The sequence below is a fragment of the Athene noctua genome, chromosome 2, assembly GCF_965140245.1.
Source record: "Athene noctua chromosome 2, bAthNoc1.hap1.1, whole genome shotgun sequence".
In the NCBI taxonomy this organism is placed as follows: domain Eukaryota; kingdom Metazoa; phylum Chordata; class Aves; order Strigiformes; family Strigidae; genus Athene; species Athene noctua.
The window spans coordinates 104,793,910-104,816,852 of NC_134038.1; the positions used below are offsets into that span (position 1 = coordinate 104,793,910).

General features: G+C 47.1%; 1 protein-coding gene across 2 annotated transcripts in view; it reads left to right on the top strand.

Moving 5' to 3' along the window:
- Nucleotides 1-2,636: 2,636 nt before the first annotated feature.
- RAMP3 (receptor activity modifying protein 3) overlaps nt 2,637-22,943 on the top strand; it is a 69,097-nt gene continuing 48,790 nt past the window's right edge. The window contains exon 1 of one of the 2 annotated variants that reach the window (XM_074897924.1): nt 2,637-2,681. Coding sequence is in view for 1 of the 2 variants with exons in the window: in XM_074897923.1 (XP_074754024.1) it covers nt 20,264-20,315 (52 nt within the window). In the remaining variant the exon portion in view is untranslated. Of the gene's footprint in view, nt 2,682-20,148; nt 20,316-22,943 lie in introns of those variants that run through there. The other variant, XM_074897923.1, reaches the window with a different exon arrangement.

The window sequence follows — 22,943 nt, forward strand, 5'->3', positions numbered from 1 at the left end:
TTTTGTTGATCTGTGAAAGGATCTAACCATGACGAAGCTGAGGTAGATAGTACTGCATTCTGGCTTGCATGTTAGATTGCAAAGCAACCCAGCTAGCCAGTGTCACACTGTGCAGTCACTGATATTAAGAATACACCGCTCCACTTTTTGTTAAGGTGTGTACAAGCTCTTTATTTGCCCATAATGCTCAGATTCCCAAACTCCTTGGCAATGTAGAGGAGTGTGTGCTTAATGAAGTGCACCAACTTTCTCTTTCCCCCGCTTTATAAAATGCCTCCAAATGCAACAGACCCAGCCTGAAAAAGCATCCCTAGTGGAAGCATGCCTGCCTTGGATGACTTAAATGAGAAACTGTACCAAGGAAACCATAGCATGGGAAGAAATGCTTGATTTCATAACACTGAGGGACAGATAACTGTTTGAATACGTGTCGGCTAAAGGTTCTAAGGACTGGACAAGTATATCCCTTCTCAGATTCCGTTGCCCTTGCCATTTCTAGTTAAGGGATGAGGTGTTACTGACAATAGAGATCTTATAACTGTAACAAAGACTTAAATAAAGTAGATTTTATGAAGATTGCCACTTAATAATCAAGAATTCTGTACACTGAAATAGGGGCTATCTTAGAACTCGGTTTTATATTAATGTCTTTAGCTTTTGCTTGCTGCTGTTTTGGGATACTCTTGCAAGAACGTAAGATTTTTATAAGGACATCTTAGGTTATGACTTTCTCTTTATAAATTGTTTCAAAATATATTTCTGGAAGAAATTATTTGGAAGAAGTTTATTTTGTTTTACAATCCCAACTACTACTTTTGCATCTGTAGTCTTTCTGTCGGTGTTTAAGAGGCATTTGGACACTGCCCTTAATAAGTTTTAACTTTTGGTCAGCCCTTAAGTGGTCAGACAGTTGGACTGTTGCATATCCCTCCCAATTGAACCATTCAGTCCTATGCTATGCTATGCTATTTGACACTGAAATAAGAGTCAATGGAATCTGTAGCTTCTATCAAATACCAAACTACTTGTTTACTGTTGTACCCTACTTTTAAAAATATTTAGACCAATAGTAGAGGTCTGTCTAAATTTGTAAATTTGTTGTTGCTGGCCCTCACTATCCATCTGCAGTCTGTTCACAGCCCTACCAAAACTGGGGCTCTGATCTCGCTTAGTCACCTAACACTTACTCTTGCCATGCTGAGCAACAGCATCTAAATTCACCATCTAGGAATCCCACACAAAAGGTGCCAGGACTGAAAGCTGTTGCTGGCTCTTACCTTCTCTTGGCTATCCTTTGTCAAGCCCACCAACACTGGGGCTCTGCACTTTCTCCACCTCTTAAAACTCACCCTTGTAAGAGCCAGCAACAAAATGTAAACTCACCACCTAGGACTTTGTCACAGAAGTGGCCTGGGCTGAAAGCTGCTGATAGCCCTGACCTTCCCTTGGCTATCCTTTCACAGGCCCACCAACACCAGGACTGTGTGATTGCTTAGCCGCTTGGTGTTCTAAGTGTTCTCTGCCTCAGGGAGAGCTCAGCTCTGAAATGGAAACATCCAGTGACTGCTCCCAGAGGGAAGGTGCCAGAACTCTATGTTCTTGCTGGCCTTAACCATCTCCTGGCTATCCTCGCCAAGCCAGACCAAAACTGGGGCTCTGCGCTTGCTTGGCCATCTAACTGTCCTCTCACTCTTTCTCAGTCTAGGTAGAGATCAGCTCCAAAATTAAATCTGTCAAGCGGCTGCACTCACACAGCAGGTGCCAGGCCTGGAAGCTGTTGCTTGCCCACACCTTCCCTTGGCAGCTCCTACACAGCCCAACCAACATGGGTGCTCTACACTTGTGCTGCCTCCTAAGGATCTCCCTCTCCTACCACGTCACTCTAGCCAGAGCCCAGGTCCGAAAGAGAAAACCACCAGCAAAGGTTCCCGCATGGAAGGAACCAGGAGAGCTGTTGGTGGGCCTCACCTTTGTTTGAAGCCCTGCTCACAGCCCCACCGACAGCGCCATTTGCTGCACTCGCCACTTGGCTCTGCACTTGCTCTAACACCTAACCCTTAACCTTGCCAGAGCCCAGGAACCGAAGGGAGAGCCATGGCCTAGGGCTCCCACACAGGAGGGCCTGAAAGCTGTTTGCACATCTCCGTCTTCCTTGGCAGTTCCCTCACAGCACCACCAAACCCGTCCCACGGTGCACCTTTCCCTACACACATTTACACCCCCGGCGCCCCTCCTCGCAAGCCTTGGACTCTCCTTCCCCGAGACGACTGTGAGACCACGCAGACTGCGCTCCGCGGTGCCTGCTGCGCTCCGCCGCCTGACGCCCCCTCCCCGCCCCGGCTTCCCCCTCAGCTCCCGCAGAAGGCTCCCTTCGGCCCTGCCCCGAGCTCCCCGCCAATCACACAGCCCAGCCCAGCCCCTCCTCCGCTCTCCACCAATCACACAGCCCGGCCCCTCCTCCCCGCCTATCGGTGCCCGCCTCCCTGCCGCCTCCGCCCCGCCCACAGCGGCCGAGCCCTGTGCCTCGCCCCCAGCCCCGTGCCGGGCGCGCCCCGCTGCCGCCGGCAGCCCGCGGGGGAGCGGGCCCGCGTCCGCCTCTCGCAGGGTGCGGGATGGAGCCGTCGCTCTCGCTTGTGCTCAGCCTGCCCCGCCGGAGCGCCGGTAACCGCAGTCCTCAGCAGGTGAGTGGGAGGAGGGCCGGGTCTCCGGCAGCGGGCCCCGGGCAGATGTGGGGCGCGGGTCCTCGATCGCCGCTTTCCCGGCGCGGCTCCGGTGGGCTCCGGCGGCCCCAGGGGAACGGGGCGGGGAGCAGCGGCGGGCCGTGTTCCTCTGTGCCCGGCTGATTCACGGCAGACTGCCGACCCGCGCCCCACGCCCCCCGCCGAGCCAGGCGGCGCCCGCCGCGCCCCGCCGTCCGCCTTGGGGCTGAGGGAGGGCGGGGCGGCGTCAGGCGGAGGGGCTCGGCTGGTCTCGTTTTAGCCTACGGAATGATGGTTTTCGTCAGGGCGAGGATGAGGTGCTGCGGTAAATGTGCGAGCGTGCCGGGTGGTGTTTCCTGAGCGGGGCTTATCCGTGCTGGAGAAAGGGGTGAGAGCGCAGGGAGGGCGGTGGGAGCCGGGGCCGCTCCCCGGGGTGGCCGGAGAGGCGGCGTGTCCTCGGCACCCGCCCGCCTTCCCCGGCCGCAGGGTTGGGGCGTTACTGCCGCGGGTCAGGGAGCGGAGCCGGGGAGGGCACGGGGGGCAGGGGGAGCGGTGGTACGGGGTTGCACGGGGAGATCGATTCATACGCCGGGTGAACGAAGGTGGCATTAGTGACCCCCAGCTTTGCGGGTTAGTGGAGCTGCTTTGACCCATCACCAGGACGAGTCTCAGCTCTGTAGAAGTGAGCACATGGTTTGGTATCAGTGGGGGGTTTTCAAGTGTCCCTGAACTAAATAATTCATTGTGTCTCTGTGTGTGTGTGTGACAGAGGGAGAGACCGGTTCAATGCTCATGTGATTGCAGGTGGTGAAACCTATAAAACCCACAGTCACTGCTTTTGAGAGAGAACGTTTTCTGCCAGTGTGTATTTTGTTCGTGGCATGTCAGGTACCTTCCTGTGTCCCTCGGGGATTTCCAGGTGTGCTTCTGAGTGCAACATGGGCCTCTTGGAGCCCCCAGAGAGGACAGAAAGGCACTCAAGTACTTAGGACTCGTGCATCCCTGGGCCTCCTACTGCCTCACTGTACAACCCATGGGCCTCTGATAGGAAATGCCATTTTGCACAAGGGATAGTGGAGAGCAGGAAAAGGTAAAATGAGTTGCAGGAGTGGCCCTTAACACAGCTGTGGGAGCCAGTCACACAGTGTTTATACCAGCTGACACCCTCTCCTCCCCCCAGGGTTTTGGGAATCTGAGAAGGAATTACCCCAGTGCCTCACCCCTGAGAATGTTAAGCAATATTCAGAGAAGCAAGAAGTAGAATAAGGCAGAGGGCGGTGAGATTGAAGTAGTCTCTGGTTATTTTTAATTTGCCTCCAGCAACAGGGGGAGACCCTAGAAGATGGATGAAAGAAGACAGGGGAATTACAAGCATGACTGGAAAATCTGAAGACCCATTTGCACTTGGATGGATTGGAAGCCCAGATACAGGGAGAGACCTCAGAAAGTGAGCTAAAGGTAACAAGGGAAATATAAGCACAACTGGAGAATATGGACATCTGGATGCGCTAGAAAATGACTGAAAGAAAAGACAATTGCAAGCAAAACCAGAAACTTTGAAGAACTGGTTGAGCTTGGATAAACTTGGAAGCCTAAGTATAGGAGGACGTGCTGGAAATTCAGGTTTGCACAGTTGGGAAGTTAGGGCATAGTATCTGTACTGGGCAGTGGAGTCATAGGGGTTGTGTACTTAGTCCGGTGAATATTAGGATGGAGTCAGCTGGAATTTCTCTACGAAGCAGTGGACTGAAGGGTCTGAGGACAAAAAAGGTAGAGGGATTCCTGCACCACACCCTTGGATTGTTAACCAAGCAAAAGGACCTCCTGGTGTGCTGCTGCAGGCAGTATTAGTGTAAAATGTGGCAGACTTGTTTTGGCAATTCAAACTGCAGGAAGCTGACACTAGCAGCAGCAGCAGTTGTTGCCTCATGCTGAGAGGAGTTCCATGTTTAGGAGGTTTCTGGGCCCCAAGCACTCCTGGGCTGTTTGTGTGGAGGGACCAGCTAGCAGGCGACAGGTGTTGCGAGAGGGGCAGGTGAGATTTGGTGGTGCTGGTGGTCCCCATGGCCAGTTCAAACCATGGAAGGCTAAATGTAACTGGCCCCTAGGAAGTGCCAGTAGCCAGGAGTGCCACGAGGAGGGCATGGCATTGTCAGTTTGCATGGAAGGGCATGTGAGAAGGGCGTCCCACTCTAATTGCTGAGCTGCTGTCTGCTCTGCTTACTTGCAAGCTTGGACTGCAGCCCCAGTGGTCACTCTGGCTACCTGGTGGTTGTGCAACCCAACCTGGAAGCTTGAGGTCTCCAAGGAGTTAGAAGGACGGCATCTTTCAAAAGAACTACCATTTTTGTAAGTGGGCCATTTTTTGTGAGGACTGCAAGGAGACTGTGACCTGCTGAAAGAAAATGGTGTCAGTCTGCTGCAACTGCAAGGCTGAGGCTGAAACCCAAACAGAAGCACTACAAAACTATGTGTGCTGATGTCTCAAGCCAGACAGACCTCCTAAGACTGATGTCGCTGTCCAGGCCCTGGGCTGCATGGAGCTCCAGCACCTGGAAGTCCCCCTAGCACCTGAAGGCAGCAGTGGAGGACATAGCTGCCACTGTGTCCAGCTAGAAGAATTCTTCAAAAAAGTGGCTGTGTTTTACAAGAAGAGCTCAAAAGGCAGCGCAGTATCCAGGAATGTCAGTGGGAGATTGATACGTGATATTGTGCACTGTCCCAGTCTGAGAGACAGCCCTGTCATAAGGCTGCATGGGGGAGATTAGGCTGAATTCAGCCTTGAGCTGACTGGCACAAGTAACTGACAAGATGATGGAGAAGGGACCCTTGTCTCTGTTTGGGGCAGAAGGAAGAATCTTCCCACTTCCCCCTAAAGTGCCCCTATGTAACAGATACGACTCGCTGGGGTTAGAGAATAAAGAGCATGTGAGTAACAGACAGGATTCAGAAGTCTACCCTGCAAAGGTGATCCACCCACCCATATTCACAGAATCACAGAGTTGTCTAGGTTGGAAAAGACCTTGAAGATCATCCAGTCCAACCATTAACCTAACACTGACAGTTCCCAACTACACCACATCCCTCAGTGCTATGTCGACCCGACTCCCAAACACCTCCAGGGATGGGGACTCCACCACCTCCCTGGGCAGCCCATTCCAACGCCTAACAACCCCTTCTGGAAAGAAATGCTTCCTAATATCCAGTCTAAACCTTCCCTGGTGCAACTTGAGGCCATTCCCTCTTGTCCTATCACTTATTACTTGGTTCAAGAGACTCATCCCCAGCTCTCTGCAACCTCCTTTCAGGTAGCTGTAGAGGGCGATGAGGTCTCCCCTCAGCCTCCTCCAGACTAAACACCCCAGTTCCCATGACCTTCCCTGGCACTGAGGTCAGACTGACAGGTCTATAGTTTCCTGGATCATCCTTCCTGCCTCTCTTGTAGATGGGTGTCACATTTGCCACCCTCCAGTCCAATGAGAACTCCCCAGTTAGCCATGATTTCAGGCGAGCACATCTGCCAACTCTTTGAGCACCCTTGTGTGTAACCCATCCGGTCCCACAGACTTGTGTGCATCCAAGTGGTGCAGCAGGTCTCTGACCACCTCCTCTTCCACTGTGCTGACCTCAGTCTGCTTCCCCTCCCCATCTCCCAGCTCCTGAGGCTGGGTGTCCAGGGAACAGCCAGTTCCACTGCTAAAGGCTGAGGCAAAGTAGGCGTTGAGCACCTCAGCCTTTTCCTCATCCTTAGTTACCATGTTTCCCTCTGCATCCCGTAAAGGAGGGAGATTTTCCCTAATCCTCCTTTTGCTGTTAATGAATTTATAGAAACATTTTTTATTATCCTTAACAGCTGTAGCCAAGTTGAGCTCTAGCTGTGTCTTGGCTCTCCTAATGTTCTCCCTGCATAACTTCACTACATCTTTATAGTCTTCGTGAGAGACCTGCCCCCTCTTCCAAAGGCGATATATTCTCCTTTTGTTCTTGAGATCCAGCCAAAGGTCCCTGTTTATCCAGGCCGGTCTCCTTCCCTGCCTGCAGCACATGGGAACAGCCTGCTCCTGTGCCTTTAAGACTTTGCTCTTGAAGTATGTCCAGCCTTCCTGGACTCCCATTTCCTTTAAGGCAGCCTCCTAAGGGATTTCGTTAATCAGTCTTTTAGACAGGTCAAAGTTAGATAAATATTAAAAAAATATTAGAACTAGTGCCACCAGAAAAGCGTGTAAAGTATTAGTAATTGGAGATTCCTTACTGAAAGGCACCAAAGCACCCATTTTACATCCAGACAATTCCTACAGGGAAGTTTTCTGCCTTCCAAGAGCTCTCATTTGTGATATCAACTGAGAGGCTGCTGAGCCTGGTATCCCCTACAGATCATCATCCACTCCTACTATTCCACATAGAGGCTAATGATACTGCAACAAGGCAACCTAGAACTATCAAAAGAAACTGTATGTCCCTGTAAGCAATGTTAAAAGGATCTGAAGCACAGGTGGTGTTCCTTAGCCTCCCAGTCAGAGGAAGGGGTTTAGGAAGTAGGAGACAAATTGAACAGGAGAGGGATGCCTGGATGTGTGGCTGGTGCTGCGCTCAAGGTTTTGGCTTCTGTGATTATGGATCTATCTTTGAGAAGACAGGTCTGTTGGGAGCTGATGGGATTCACCTAACTAAGTGGGGCAAGGAAGGTCTTTGCCAACAAGCTGGCCAGACTTACATGGGGAGCTTTAAAATAGATTTAGTGGGGAAAGGGGATGGAGTTTCGAGCAACAGAGAAGTGACAGGGGCTGCTGATGTATCAGGACCAACAGGGAAACACCTTTGAAATGCCTCATAGGAATTAGGATATGTTCCTCTCAAAAGGGGATAAGGTCAGTAGCCCATCAGCTACACGCAGCATGAGTAACAAACTAGGTATAGGCATAAGTATATGTATAGATGTGTGTGTGCTTGTGTGTGTGTATCACTTTTTCCTGGTTGTTTCTAAGAGGTGATCATGCTCCTTTTGTACGAGTGGACAGAGGCAGTAGCATTTTTGGCTGTTGTTTTCGACGTGAATAATGGTGTGTTGCCTAAAAGAGCAGTCTGATCAGACAGACACAAACGCTTCCTCATTTCAGGTAAGAACCCAGCTGGGGCCGTCTTCTGCAATCTACAGCAACATCTGCGGTAAGAAACTTGGTGGCTTTCCCTTTGTCCCTGATAGACCACTCTAGAAATAAGCCTTATTGGAGAGAGTCCCAACAGTCCTTCTGCATTTCAAACATGTGAACAAACTTGCTGGGGTGATTTGTTGTCAAGCTCTCAATCTCTACCCTCTATACAGTACCGTCTCCTTGAGTGGTAATGAGCTGAGGTTTTTTTAAACTGATCTGCAAAACTGAGCCAGTTACTTGTATTTCCTGAGTGTTGCAGGGAAAACCTGTTCAGTCCACAAGGCTTAAAGCAAATTGGAATCCAAACACTGTATTGATCTATCAACAACATGAAATGAAGCAGCAGTCAGTGAAGTGTTGCATTCAGGATCAATAGTAGCAATGCAACAAATAAACCCCTAGACACTTACTAATATTAATAAACACCAGTAACTTTCTAAACACCCTCTGTAACAAACTCAGATTTCTTAAGGACTACAATCCTTTGCACAACAATTGCCTTTCCTATGTAAAGACCTGATGAGAACTGACCTGTACCACTAAGAGACCTTTCTCATTCCTCAGGTTCAAGGAAGGTAAATTCCATCCGAGATGAAAGTAGACAAAGACTGAGCAGTTCATTAGGGGCATGGAGGGCTACAGAAGGAGATGACTAGAAGGAGCAACACAAAGGCTGAGAGGGCTGCTGTCACTTTCAAGAAGGATACTGTGCCCAGTGCAGGGCCACCAAGGGCAGGGACACCCTGGGCCCCCTGGGCAGAGAGACAGCCTCAGGGCCAGAACCACCCAGAAGCAGGCAGGGCTGCACATGGCAGACCTGTCACCCCCATGTCACAGTGCCACCACCCGGCAACACAGCAGTCACAGTGCCCCGGGGAAGGATAAAAGGCAGCATTGTCCATGTCCTGCTGCCAGAGCTGGCCTGGGAACAGCCCGAAGATATCCGAGAGGAAGTCCTCGGGGAGCCTGTGGAATTACTTGGAGGGTCTGAGGGAGGAAGGCAGGAGGCTGGATGAGGCTGCTGGAGAGGAGAAGAACCAGGAAGAGCTGGAGGTGCCCGAGGCTGTCAGGCCTTTTCATCTGGACAGCAGCGGCAAGACCAAGGGAAAGACTTCTTGAGGAGCACTGCAGAGTTCACCATCCTCATCCCCTACAGAGCCAGGGGCGGCAGCTGTAAGAAATGGGATGCGGAGCTGTTGCCGGAGGTCCCAGTGATTTGGAGCACCCAGTGGTGCCCTGACAGGCAGGGGAAGGATACTTGTCCCCAAGGTCGATCAGGCTGGGGCCTTTTGCCCCTCTTGGAAGCCCCTGAGGTGGCTCCAGGTTGAGGGAGAACAGGGCTTGGGCATCTCCTGGGATGCGTGACCAGCCTGTGGGAGGAGGAGGCAGGTCTTGCTCACATGCTCAGGGAGTAGCCAGTGCTGGGGTCAGGAAGGAATTTTCCCCCGGGGCAGATTGGGACTGGTCCCCGGGGGTTTTTCGCCTTCCTCTGCAGCATTGAGCGTGACCACTTGTAAGGGCTCTTCTGGTCCATTTTGGCAGGGTTACTGCCTGCTGCTCACGCACCACAAAGATGGCCTTGCAGCTGGGGGGAGGAAGGCTTTTTTCCCCCAGGGTGGGCTAGCAAGTGTCCCTTTTTGGCCTTCTCTGCATCTTTGAGCGGGGTCCCTTTGGGCCGTTTTGGCCAGGTGCCTGATGCTCCTGCTCCACAAAGGTGGCCCTTGTGCCACACATCTGAGGGCAGGAAACTTTCTCTACTCCGAGTGTGGGCCCCAAGGGTGGTCCCCAGGGGTTGCTGTTTGTCCTGTGTCACCTTGAGCACAGCCCCTTGTCAGGGCTCCTCTGGGCCCTTTTGTCTTGGTTCTTGCCTGTGGCTCTTGCACCTCCAAGGTGCCGCTCGTGCCCTGGCTCTCTCCGGCTCTCTCACCCATCACCAGTTTGAGGCAGGAGTGAGCTCTGCTCTTCCCTTGGCTCCATTTCACTAGGTGTTCTCCTGTACAAAACAGCCCGTGCTTGGAAGGGCTCCAGGCTTGCTGCACCATCCGGAGCTGCCGCTTTCCAGCTCTCCCTGCCTGCAATACAAGAGCGGGGCAGGTGTGAGAGCCCTCTTCATGCATCACTGGCCAGGAAGCACAGTGGCAGAGAAAGTTCTGGAAGGCAAAATGATCTGTGTCATACTCTGGAAAATACCTTGCAGTACCACACCTCCTCTTCTTCTTTGTGTGTGGTTGGTATTGATGCTCATTCTTCGAGTTCTCACTCCTCAGGAAATGGAGACGGCTTGGCCTGTATTCCTGCTGCTGCTTTCCGTGGCTCTGTGGCTTTCTTTTGCCAGACTTCAAGGGATGTTTTTTCGAGCTAAACTAAAGAATTGCATCTGCCTGCTCCTGGCTGCATGTGTGCATTGTGAGCATCAGCTCTTAAACATATTCAGAAAAATAACATAACTTATCATAAAATAAAATCCTATTTCTTAATTAATTTGTGTCTGTGAAAGTGTCTTTAGAGCAGGTTTTTTTTTTCAGTGGTCTGATATTTTGTGATGATGTATATAGAGGCAGCTGTTCACAGATGAAACATTTCTATTGAAGCATATTGATGTGGCCCCATCACAACATGACTGCATGAAGTTGTTTTCGTATTTATGTCCAGTTCATCTGACTGAGCTTTTGAAGGTGTATACAGTGGCTATAGTGAGGCTTGGCCACTTCCTCTATGGGGATGTCATGCTCTAGGATAATTTGATTAGGTTCATGATGTCTGATTCCTGGATATCAGCACAGAACAAGCTCAAAGCTTAGCTGCTTAACATGGGCAAACAAGAAAATAACTTTGAGTATTTTCTGACATTTTTTTGGTCTAAATATTTTCACTCCTACATTGTTTTGAATAACAAAATACCAAGCTTTTTTTTTTTTTTTTTAAATATTTGCACAGTAGAGGGAGCTGAAAGTTTAAAAATATATTCATTGTATTATTGCCTGTAAAGATGAGAAATGTGGGTGGAATAATGCATGAGGTTTTAGCATTTTGGTTCAGGAAGATGATGGACATTTATTGCAAGCTATTAAGTGAAATGAGTCACAGGATTTGGAGTCAGACCATTAACATGGTCTTACCTGGGAGCGCTACCTTGTAGAATGTAAGACAGCAGAGTAAAGACAACATGTTGCTCAACCGTATGCTTTGCAGCTGATTTTGTTAAACTACATCTTACCTTGATCTGTTTATGTTCAGAAATACTCATTTAATGGAACAATTTGAGATATGTATAAGATAAATTTTTCAGTTACTTTTTGATGCTATCAGACTGAAATAATTTTTCCAGATTTTTAAAGTTCTTTTCTTCATCTATGTATTTTAGTATTTGTTGTCAAATTGGTTTCAGTCAAGCCTGAGATTCAGTCCATTGGTGCTGCCGGTATAAAGGCACATATACTTGCCCTTGAGCCTATTTCTGTGAAAATGATACAGGTTAACCTGTCATTCTTCCACCTCCATAAGATTAAACTATTTATGCTAAGCCCATTTTGGTAAAACCGTGCAAGGAGAAGGCTGCATGTCTAGCTGGTCTGGTAGATCTGAAAGAAATGTAAACTAGTGTTCGTTCTTGCCTTCCCAGAGCTACAGCCACCACATGCTTTAATGAAAAGTCCCTCGATCACTGGTTATTTCCAACACACATGGGAATGATCAGGAAACCGTCCAGAGAACAAAACACCCCATTTTTTTCACTGTCCTTTGGCTGTATTAGAAAAATGACCTACCTGGCAGCAACTCTACCTGATTCTGCCATTTTGGAGGCATCCCTGAGCAGGTGCAGAGGAGCATGGGGCAGCATCTCAGCTCTGCTGAGGGCAGAACTTCTTTCAAGCAATTTTGCTGGGGCCCAGCTGCTTTATCAATTGCAGAGAGGGGCCATCTTAATCTGCCACCTTTTTGGGTATGTCTGCTGCATGGCCTCTCCTGAGTGGGAGCAGGAGAGTTAGAACAGATGGCAGAGGAGGTGACCTCATCATGCAGCTTGGGCACATCATGATAACCACATCTGACCAAAGCCACAGTCACCTCCGTGGGTGTGAGTCCTTGTGGCTCTTACAGACTCTTACAGCCTTGTTTTCCTTCATAGCTTGCCTTTGGGGATTAGAGAGGTCTAGGGGTCATGTAAGCATACAAAGGTTTTGGCAAAAGGCAGAGGAGGGGAGGGCTCTGAAGGGTCTTCTAAATGAATAAAAGAAATTTTTTAAAAATTTAGATAGTAGGATTTTCCTAATGTGATGAGTTGGTGGGAGTGCATGAACTGATGGCAAAAGTGGTTATTGTGAATTGAATTAATAGCAGATGTGATAGAATGAGAGCTCCAGCTGCATGGACAGTCACATCTCTAGCAGGGGGAGAGGAAGGCATAAAAAATATATCAGTGCTTTGATTTGTGAGCTTAAAATTGTGAGCAGCGTTTTGGAAACAGAAATTGCCACGTTTACATCTGTGCTGTTGTTACATGTATTATTAAAGAGATGGTTTTATAATCTATTCTTTAGTCACCCTGAATCTTTTGTTCTGCTGTTTCTTTGCAGGTGACTGCAAGAGTGACAGTTTAGGCTGCTACCACAAGGTGTCTCTCACTGGTAGAGTTTCGCATCCTATCCGTTATGACCCATATAATCTCCAGGCCAATAATTACTTTCTCTTATTTGGTCAAGATAATTCCTTTCAAAGGATTTCTTTGATTAAGCAAATCCATTAATATGATCTCTAGATAATGCTTCTTTGCTTGAGTCTTTCTGTTATTGCTCAGACAGCACATTTTTCTATAGTTCATTAAAGAAGATCAGTATCTTTTGAAGTTTAATGGAAAAACTTCTATCTATTAATTAATATTTGCTAGGTTCCAGAACAAGTTAATCTAGAAAAGTAAATCTGTATGTTTTCATTGCACGAAACATTTGTGTCCATTGCTTACACAGACTGATTTAATCCATGGAAGTGTTCACCGGAGGAACATTTTCATGATCAGGCTGTCATGAGCCCATGTCACAAACTGTCAAAATGCTACCCAAATGCTGATCTCATATTTAGCAAAACAGACAAATGAAAGAAATGTTATTCAGGAAACGATGATCTTTTTGATCTTTTCATTAATTTCTTCCAGGAAAGGAAGAAATGTTACAAGAAATCTGTTAAAGGAAATGTGTTCCTTTAAGAGATGGAATTACTGTCTCAACCCATGAACAGAGCTTTCCTCACAAACTGAATCGCAGGCATTTATTTTATTTAGAATTAGAATGGCAATGTTCTGAAGAGCAGACAAAAAATAAACAGAGGTTATTCTATAGAAGAACATTTGGGACACATGCAGAAGACAGAACAAGTTCAAAATATTTGGAGGTAATGCTGTCTTTTAAAAGTAGTAGCCTAATTTATGGTGTGCACAGGTATATGGTTTTGGTTAAATGTTTATGCTTCCCCCCCCTCCCCCCAACACACACTTTAAGCACTTTTGGGAAAGTATATTTTTGGTTTGGGTTATTCTGTTTGGAGTTGGTTTTGAAACTCCGATTTGTTTGAAGCTCTGATGGATGATTGGGGCAAACAACATGCTTGCAACATCAGTGCAAAAAGCTGACCTTTCCCATGTTCAACACAATTTGACTTTACTGTGAACTTTAAATCTTGGTTTGTCTTTTGAGCTGGGGGAAATTTTATATTTTCTGAGACCTCTCACTTACCCTAGTGCAGCACTGTACTTTTTACACTGGCCTTTGCTTCACGTATTCCTGTTACCCTCGCCAACATCAGGAAGTAAATTCCACCTGAAATAATTGAGCTGTGCTAATTAATCAACCAGCTGATATAGTAGATGGAGACGATGAGTGTGCATACGTGCTGGTGTACAGCACCTGCTGTGCCTGTCATCCACTTACTCAGATCCTTCCTCTGATTTAGAAATCTCAGGAGACAATGGTAAAGATAGCTCACCTTTGGAATATTTTACATCTCTATCAACAAAATAGCTGCCTGTCTCAGTTAATCTAAGTTATTTAAAGTATTTGTGCTCATCTATATTAGTTATTCACTTCCTTTCCATGGAGCAATTTAGTGTCTGGTAAATTTAACTTGTTATGGGGACTATTGCTATCTTGTTCTATTGTTTCTGATCTTTTCTAAGTTGAAAACAAAAAGGAGTGATGGTGAGAAGAGATCCTGTGTAAGATTTCACTGATACTTCCATGAGATGCAGAGCATTGTACTACTAGAGTTAAAAAGAGTGTGAGATTTTTACAGCAAATCAATTAAATACAAAGGGCTAGATACTCTTGTGACTTCATGAAGAATAAAACCTTTCATAAACAGTGAACATTTGAAAAGAGAATCTTCTATATTTTACACTTTTAATTGAGGATAGAGATTATTTCATGTCAATCCATAAACATTTTATGTTTCTTAATAGTAGCTGGAATTTCCTTAAAATGTAGGTTAATTCTCAGTGAATCAGAGATTGAACACACCCATCTCAGCAGCATACGCTGCTGTTCAATGTAGGGTGAAGATAGCGAGTGCTACCAAGATAAATTTTCAACTCAACTGTTCTCACTCATGTCCTGCTCTTATTTTTGTGCTGCTCTAGATGTTTGAGACGCGTAATTTTTTCGAATGAGAGTTATGGTCACTTGGCACAGTGAGCTACTCTCTGTTGTTTGGGGTCAGCAGAATCTGAGTAGATGCCATCTTTTCTGTAAGTGCAATAAACTCAATTAAACCTTGAGCTGGTGCACTCATAAATGCCAACATTTAGTTTCATTCTATGTGGGGGAAATAATTGGTTTCCTTTACTGAAGTAATTTGGAGGGAATCCCGAGGTTTATGAAAGTATGTGCTCAAAGGGTGAAAAAGCCCTCGTGAATGGATACATTTGAGATCCCCTGGAAAGATCTATGATAGTGATGGAAAACACAAGTAATGATGTGTATGACACATCACCATTCTTTCTTTCCCTCCCCTTTTTCAGTGGCATTGATGATCAGTGATGTGCATTAAGCACACTGTCAACAAATTTTCTCCAAATTACCCATTAGGAAGTAAAAGTATTTACTGCACATCGCTTCTCAGTCAGGGGATAGGGAGGTAGTACTAGCAAAGTGAATGCATGACATTGGGAAAGCTCTCTGGGTCTTATCCTCAAGTAGTAGAAGCTGGAGCTCTGCACCATTGCACTGTAAGGGAAATAGCCCAAGTAAAACACTGGGAGGCAATCTTTGTCCCTAGGTTCACATACTATGCAATTTGTAGCAAATGCTGTGAGATGTGTCTGGAAAAGAGGTGTAAGTGATCTGGGCATGAACTGGCATTGCCTTGGGTCTGTAAAGATGACGATTAAAACAGGATGATTTATTATGGTAGAAGTCTTTGTGAATATAGTAGTGGGTTGAACTCAGCCTTAATGAAAACATATTTTATTGTTTTCTATTTTACCTTAGAAGGAGAACTACAGTAGGAATTAGGACTGGAAAATTAGAAATGTTATGTATTGCACTCATTTTGTGCCTCCAAATAACTTTTCATTTACTAAGGCAATATTTTCCATTTTATATAGTGCTGCATTTTTCCATGGAATAGAAATTTATGGAATTTCCATCTAAGAAGTGTCATAGGATCAATCTTGATTAGCCCTAAAGCCAGTTTTTCATGCACCTAAGGAAGGACAATTAGTCTGTTTTCATGCTGAGGAGATGCTGAATGGTTGATAATCGCACTGATCAGAGCTCGCATGTGGAGTCAGAAATCCTGGGCTCAGACTGAACTCAAATAGGCTTTGCTGCTTCGGTTGCAGGTAGGTTTATGTGTCCTGCTTCACTGATCTCTGCAGAGTCAGTCAAATTTCAAAGGTTATAAAATGATCCTTGAATATTCCTTCGTGGAATATGGCTCCAAGAGTATTGGTGACTCAGTCCTGTAAGATTTCAGACTTCAGCTCTGTAAGATTTTGTATGAAGAGAAATTGTAACAGTGGTATTATTTCTAAAAAGAAAAAAATACAGGTGTGTGTTTCCACCTCTCTTCTTGTACTTTTTTTCTCTGATCTTCCAAGCTGAATTATTTCTCAGAGATACAGCCATGTATGGACACAGTCTACATATTCCCTTGCTGGCATTTCCCCAACTGCTCAGACAGCCTGTCATGAAAAAATACATACATTTTCTGAGTAAAAATTCAGGGCCTCTAGAACATAACTGACAGTGAAGTGTTTAAAAACCCATAAATTAATTTTGGCTTTATTTAGTCTAGAAGGAGTAGAGCATTGTGCACATTTTGCTAATGTTTATATTAAAAAGGAAGGCATGATTTGTTTCCCATGCCTGAGCCAAATTACAAAGACTTTCTGTTATGCTGAAGCTTGTGTCTGGTGTGGAAAAAGAATAGCCATGTGCAACAGGAAGAGATCATGATGTGTATGACATAGAGTCACCAGGAGCCTTGGGATGCTCCTTTTGATAAGAGAAAAACAGCTGGGAATCAGCAAGACATCGCAGCTCTTACAGATTTGCTCTCAGGTCCTTTGATGAGAGCCTTTTGTATCACTGTCTGTGACACAAGGGGCGGCGTCTTGGTGGAGGACCCTTGACTGGGGGAGCTTCTCTCCAGCAGAGAGAGGGGAGGCGGCATTTGCCATTCCACCGTAAAATCTGTCTGCTTTCCCTTGATCTCCGTCGTGACACTTGTGGAACCGTTTTTATTAGTCGTATGTATTGGTGTTGACGGTGCAGGATACTCAAGTAGACTGCAATTTTTTTGCATCAAGGCAATTTACCGTACTAGAAACTAGCCTGGGAACAAAATAATTGAATGTTCTGGTTCCTTCAAACAAAGCCCACATGCTGTGCTAGTGGGAAGACTGTCATGCTATAGCTAGGTACGTAAAATAAAATGGTCTTTAGGGATGCTGAATACTCACAGCTGGACACCTCTGAAATAGAGTGCAGTTTGAAACATGTACACACTGCTCAGATCCTTTGCTCTGAACAAGGGAACCCTGCTGAAATCACAGAGCGCATTCACACACAGCTTTAAAAAAAGCTTAAAAAAAGTTTTAGCTGGCAAAATACTTGTGTGCTTCCCTAATCCATGTCTGCTCTTTTGTAAAAAAAAATTAAGATCTTTACATACAAAAATGTCCTTTCTCCCCCCCTCCTTCGGTTCAGGTAATATAGGCATAAAGAGTTGCAGTTCATCAAATATGTCTACTTAAAAGCAATTTGGATTTTATGTGCAGTCAGTATACCACAGTGTGGCCTTTGAGCCACAGGAAGAAACCATTTTTTAAACTGTTTTTCTGGCATGTTTGTACATTTCCTATATTGATGGTGTAAAAAGACAGGAGAAAAAAAATGTGTGGAATTATGTAAGCAGAATATAAAGGAGGAAATTATTTTAATGACCTGCCGATGCCTTTTAGCTTTTTTGATATTTGGAGCAGGAAAGGCATGCTCCTAGGAGTGCTGAATGGGAAAGATGACCTACTTTAGTTTAAAACCACAGATGAACTGAACCTACTTTTTCAAACCTTACTTCAGCAAGCAATCCCCCTGAAACGTAGTCTTAAAATCTTATTGTATTTTTTATACAAAATTGCTGTATTAGAAAAAGAAGAAAACTTTCTATCCAACACTGGGCAAGGTCTCTCCATGCAGGCAAACGGCTGCTCTCTCTGGGCCAATACGTGAAGTGACAAGGAAGGGCAATGTTGCTTTCCATAGTGTAATGTCTTCAGCTTTCTAGTATTTTACTATTTTTTATTTTTATCTTTTAGTTTCTGCTGGATCAGTGTAACCTCTGGAGCAGGAGAATTTTGTTACCTTGTCTTGCACCACTCTGAACACTCGTGATACATCTGTCCAGGATGGTTTGACTCCTTCCATCTCTTCTCATTTCAGACTCCTTGGGAACTTTTCATATGGAAACAACTACCTACCTACTTGTCTATTGCTATATATATATATATATTTTTTTTTTTTTTTTTTCAGTCAGTGGCTTATTAACAGATTTGAGTATTCCAAAACAATGCCTGAAGTAATGTGATTACAGCAATGTCTGCAGAGTACCAGAAAAAGGATTAGTGTGATCTCTGGAGGTTTTATGTTTGGAAATTACAACGGACTATGGTTTTGAGGTTATTGTCACTACATGTTGTCAGGGATGGGATTCAGAGCTTTGCACAGCAAAGGGCATTTACTGTATTTCGTTATTTGAAGGTGAATCGGATTTCTGCTGCTGGTGTAGATACATGATGCTACTAAGACAGATTTGCAGAATAAAAGGGTTTTCAGCCTTTCTGAAGTAAATTTCTTGGCTTTACTGCAACAGAGGAGGAGAGACAGTCTTAATGAAAATCTTCAAACAGCCAAAGTTGCCTCTTGCCGATTCTAATGCTGTGACAGTTTTGTTCAGATACACCTGTGAATGAGACTTACTCATTTTAGATCACACTGCTGAAGATATCACCTAGCATAGCTGGCTTGTGATTCAATACAATGCTCTAAATTAGTGCATTCACCTAGAAATTTTAGCTATTGTTCTACCTCAAAAATACTGTTTGCACCTTTGTACTACCTTTTGCAGCATAAAATGGGAAGTGCTTGCTGAATTTTGATAGTTGGAAGCAGTAACATTCACTTCTAAAATCTGCCAGTTTCTCATCTGAAACAGGTGAAGAAAACAAGTGCAAAAGATGTAAAGGAAAATTGTCAGCATTGTCTCCATATCCTATGTGACAAAAAATGTTGTCTGTATATTATATACTGCATATTATTTAATGTATGATATTGCATATAAAGCACAGTATGTCCTAACCCTCCTGAAGATCAGTCCACATTCTTGAAAATACTAGTTTTAACTTCAGATATTGCCAGTAACAGATTTTACGAGGGAAATCAAGACCTTACTGTTAGGAAGGATGTTACAGGGAGTCTGTGGTGTATGTGCCTTTGCACTTGTCCCTTCACTGTAGTTCCTTCTGGCACGGACAGCTTGCAAACGCTCCTCCCAAAGCAGAAGTGGCAGCCCGCTGTTGAAGGATGATCTCCCTAAGCTATGGTTTATTTACAGTTTATGGTATTTTACAAGATTTGCTTTCAGCGAAGAGGAGAAAGTGGCACACAAGTGATAGGAGGTTCGTTATAACTGGCACACTGAAATGTCTGCAGAGCTATTTCAGCATTGGATTCTCAGCCTTCTCTGTGGTTTCCCAAGTTTTTCAATTTCTTTCATCTTAGATAACAGCATAAATCAGACAGAGTTTGTGCGTTTAGCTTGCTCTCGGAGGCACGTTCAGTTCAGTGCGTAATTCTGCTGCTGTGTCGGGGTCCCGCTCTCCACAAGCGTTTGGAAGCACCGTGCCCTGCAAGTGTACGGAGTCAATGGGAACAACCTGGCTGATACACACAAGTACCCGTTGCTCTTCTGTGTGGTTGGAAATCTCTTCAAAATTTGAAGTTTATGGTACATTTGACCTTTAACAACGGCAGTCATTTAATGTTCTACCGAAAGGCAGTTTCTGAGGTGGAGTGTCCATGTACCTAGAAACACATTCTGGCTCTTGATTATTGAGCAGTACAGCTATTTTTAGTTAAGAAAAGGCTTCTTCAGTGGCTTCTCATCCTGGTGTTTCTTGCTGGAGATGCTCATTTCCTAGAGAGAGCGCTCCAGGAACACAGCCTTTAAATAGTGATGAAAATTAGGAGCCGTACCCTTCTCTGAAAAGAGCCCCGCCGAGACGAAATGGCAACGCGAAAATCCATTTAAACTGTTTCTGAGAGCTGCCGGTTGCCGTGGGGCGGTGCGGGGTGAGGCTGCCTCCGCGCCCCGGTCCCGCCGCCGGCGCTGAGCGCGCTGCCCGGGGGTGCGGGGCAGGGCGGGGAGGGCTGCGGCCGGGCGAGCGCAGGTGGCCCTCCCGCCCTCCGCGGTCGCCCCCACGGCCAGGGAGGGTGTCGCGGCTCCCAGGCCTCGAGTCCCTGAACCGCTCAGGCACCTGGGACCACGGTGTCCCGCGTGGGGGGGTGTCCGTGTCCTTCCCCACACGCACCCACCCGGCGCCGTGGGGAGGGGGAGGCACCCCTCTTGCTGCGGTTTTGGAAGGCACGCACACGCGTGCACGCCCCCCGAGCATACACACACCCCACACCCCCCGATGCGGCCGCCCCGCCCCCCCGGCGCTGGGAGCCCCCCGGGGGCGGGGGGAGCTGCTCGCCCCCGCCTCCGCCCCCCCCGCTCCGCCGCCCGGGGCTGGGCGCCGAGGCGTGAAGAGGAGCCTCCCCGGCGGGGGGGCTGAGGCGGGCCCGGGTCCTGCGCGGCTGCGGACCGGCCGCCCCATGCGGGCTCCGTCTCCCGCGGCCCCTCGCCGCCGCCCGTGCCGGGATGGAGGCGCCCGGCTGCCGCTGGCGGCAGCTCCCCGTCCTGCTGCTGTGGGGTGAGTGGCGGAGGGGGCCGGGGCCGGGGAGGGGAGGGGGCTGGGGCCGTCCCGGCGGTGTGCGAAGGGGCTCGCCGCTCCCGCCCGGGAAAGCCGGCGGCTGCCTCGCCTCGCGTGGGGCGGTGGGGACCGGCCGAGCATCCTCGCGGCGTGTGCGCCCCCACGGGCGGCGGCATCTGCTGGGGCGTGGGGGCGAAGTTGGGGAGAGGTGTGAGCCCCCCCGCCCTCCCTCTGCGAGAGCATCCCACGGAGAAGGAGCTTTCCCCGGGGGTCCCTTGCGGCGGTCGCCCGGAGGGCAGGCAGGCAGGGCCTTGCGCGTGGGTCTGGCCGCGCCGCGGTGGGCTGCGGAGGAGGGGGGAACTGCTTTCCGTCCGGGGCTCTCGGTCCCGAGCAGAGCGGCGGCTTCGCGGCGGGAGCGTTGGGCAGCGGGGCCGGGCGCAGCATCTCTGCGCCGCCGGTCCGGGCCGGCATCCCTCCGCCGGCGACCCACCGCCGGGGGGTGGGGGAGCGAAACGCGGCCCGGGGCGCACAGCACCCCCCTCCCCCAGGAAAAACGGATTCACCAACTCCTAGCGTTAGTCAGGCTTCCCGTCTCGGATCCCAAATCCGGTTCTGGGGAGGCAGGTTTGGCCTTGGGGAAGGCTTTCTGTTGCCGGCGAGGGGTTGATTCCCGTTAGAGGGGTTGACTTACAAACAGGCAATTGTAGAAGTGCAAATTATCTTCCAGTTCTTTTGCTTGATGTAAGAGTTACTCTACTGCTAGAAAAACTACGGGTTTTTCCCCTGTCAGGTAGCTTGTTTTCTGACTCCCAGATTTAATATGTTGCAGTCACGTCAAAAGTTGCTGGGAGAAGTCAATTCTGATCTTCACCCAACAGTAAAGCCACAGATGTAGTTAATTCCCCACGAGTCACAGGTAGGGGAGAAGAAATAAGCACTCATACGTTTAGGACTTACAACTTTCTTTATTAACTTTTTGCCCCTTCCAAAGTACAAAGTGGGTAAACACTGGATATATTTCTATGAAAAGACCCACGAATAAATGGATAGTTGTGTTGACAGTGTTCAGTAGCATTGTCTTGATCTGGTCTGTCAAAAGAATCACACGTCAAATGCATAAATTCTCTGATTCTTTGTTGCTTGAGGCCTGTTAAAATCTTACCTTGCTTGCTCAGAATTTTTGTTATTTCCCAGCTGAAAAAGAATTAAAAAATGGCGAACACCTGTCTTGACGTATGAGGGATTTATCTTGAATTTAGGGAACCAGACTGTAATCTTCTTGTATGGGGAGATGTCCTGATGTTACTGTGACTTTTACAAAGCAAAACTGTTCACTGGAGATTTCTTTTCAGAGAGTGAGTGGAGTGAGGGACAATGTCCCTGTAGCTCAGAAAGCTACAGAAAGACATTTTTCACCAGAGACACACACGTAAATCAGTTGTGCTAGACATCTTTGACTGTGCTAGTTGCTTTCTTAATGGAATAACACACACACAAAATCTTAAGGGTATCTGTTAACTGCTAATGCATCACTTTTTCTTGGAATTGAAAAGGATAGATATAATCAAGAACTGATGAAATCAGACTAATTTCCTAGTAGAAAAGCCCTGAAAGTTTTATGATGTGAAATCGAGGTTTTTAATAAGGAAAGCCTATAAGTGGTAGAAAACTGAAGTTCTTCTCTGAGTAATAACAAACGCACTTTTAATATCAGTTATTTCAAAAGGATTTTTACTTGAATTGAATGTGCTTTCCTACCTCTGATTAAGCAGAGATCCGTGACCTCTGTCACTGAGGTAAAACTCTTGCCAGGATTCCTCCGTGTTAGCCCTTACTGAACTCAGTGTGAAGCCTGTCTGGGTGGGGACTGGGACCATACTTTTGTAACCTCAGACCACTGCTTTCTGCATATCTTTCTGCCTAGAGCTCTTGAAACATTATCACTATGTAGAACCATCTGCTCTGTTGTCCCTCCTTAGTGAGGATGGCAAAAAAAGGCAGCGTGCTGGAAGCTCAGTGACTATAGGAGAAGTTGGATTTGCTGGGGGGGGCGGGGGGCGGGGGCGGGCGTGTATTGGGGAGGAAGGAATGTGTGAGCTGAGGTACCTGGTACACAGGCACGTTATCGGTACTGTTTCCCCTATGAAGTGCTGATAACATCCAGAATGGGGTGAGATGCAGTGCTGGAAACAGCAGCTGTCAGGTGAAATCCTCTGTACTTTGCTTAGCAGAGCTGTAGATACTTAGAAGATATTTACGTATTGCAGGATCCAAGTGCCTCAGAAGTAATTATGTATTTACCATAATACCAGATTCTTGTATTCCATTTCTATGTATGGGAACTGAGGAAAGGAGAAACTTAAGGGCTTGATCAAGACTTTTAATCGACTAAGTAGGTTTTTCACACAAGTCATCGTTTTGGCACTCCTGTCCAAATAGTTGCTCCTTCATCCTTTACTTAACGTCTGCATTTCAGTGGTGCTGTTTGTATATGAGTTGAAAGATGCTACTAGAGTAAAGCTGGATTTTTTTTAAATTCTAGAGGAATCTTTCTCAGTATCTGTATGTATACCCATATAGAAAGAGATGGTGTGATTCTTATCTGGAACAGTTTTCCTATGCAGATTT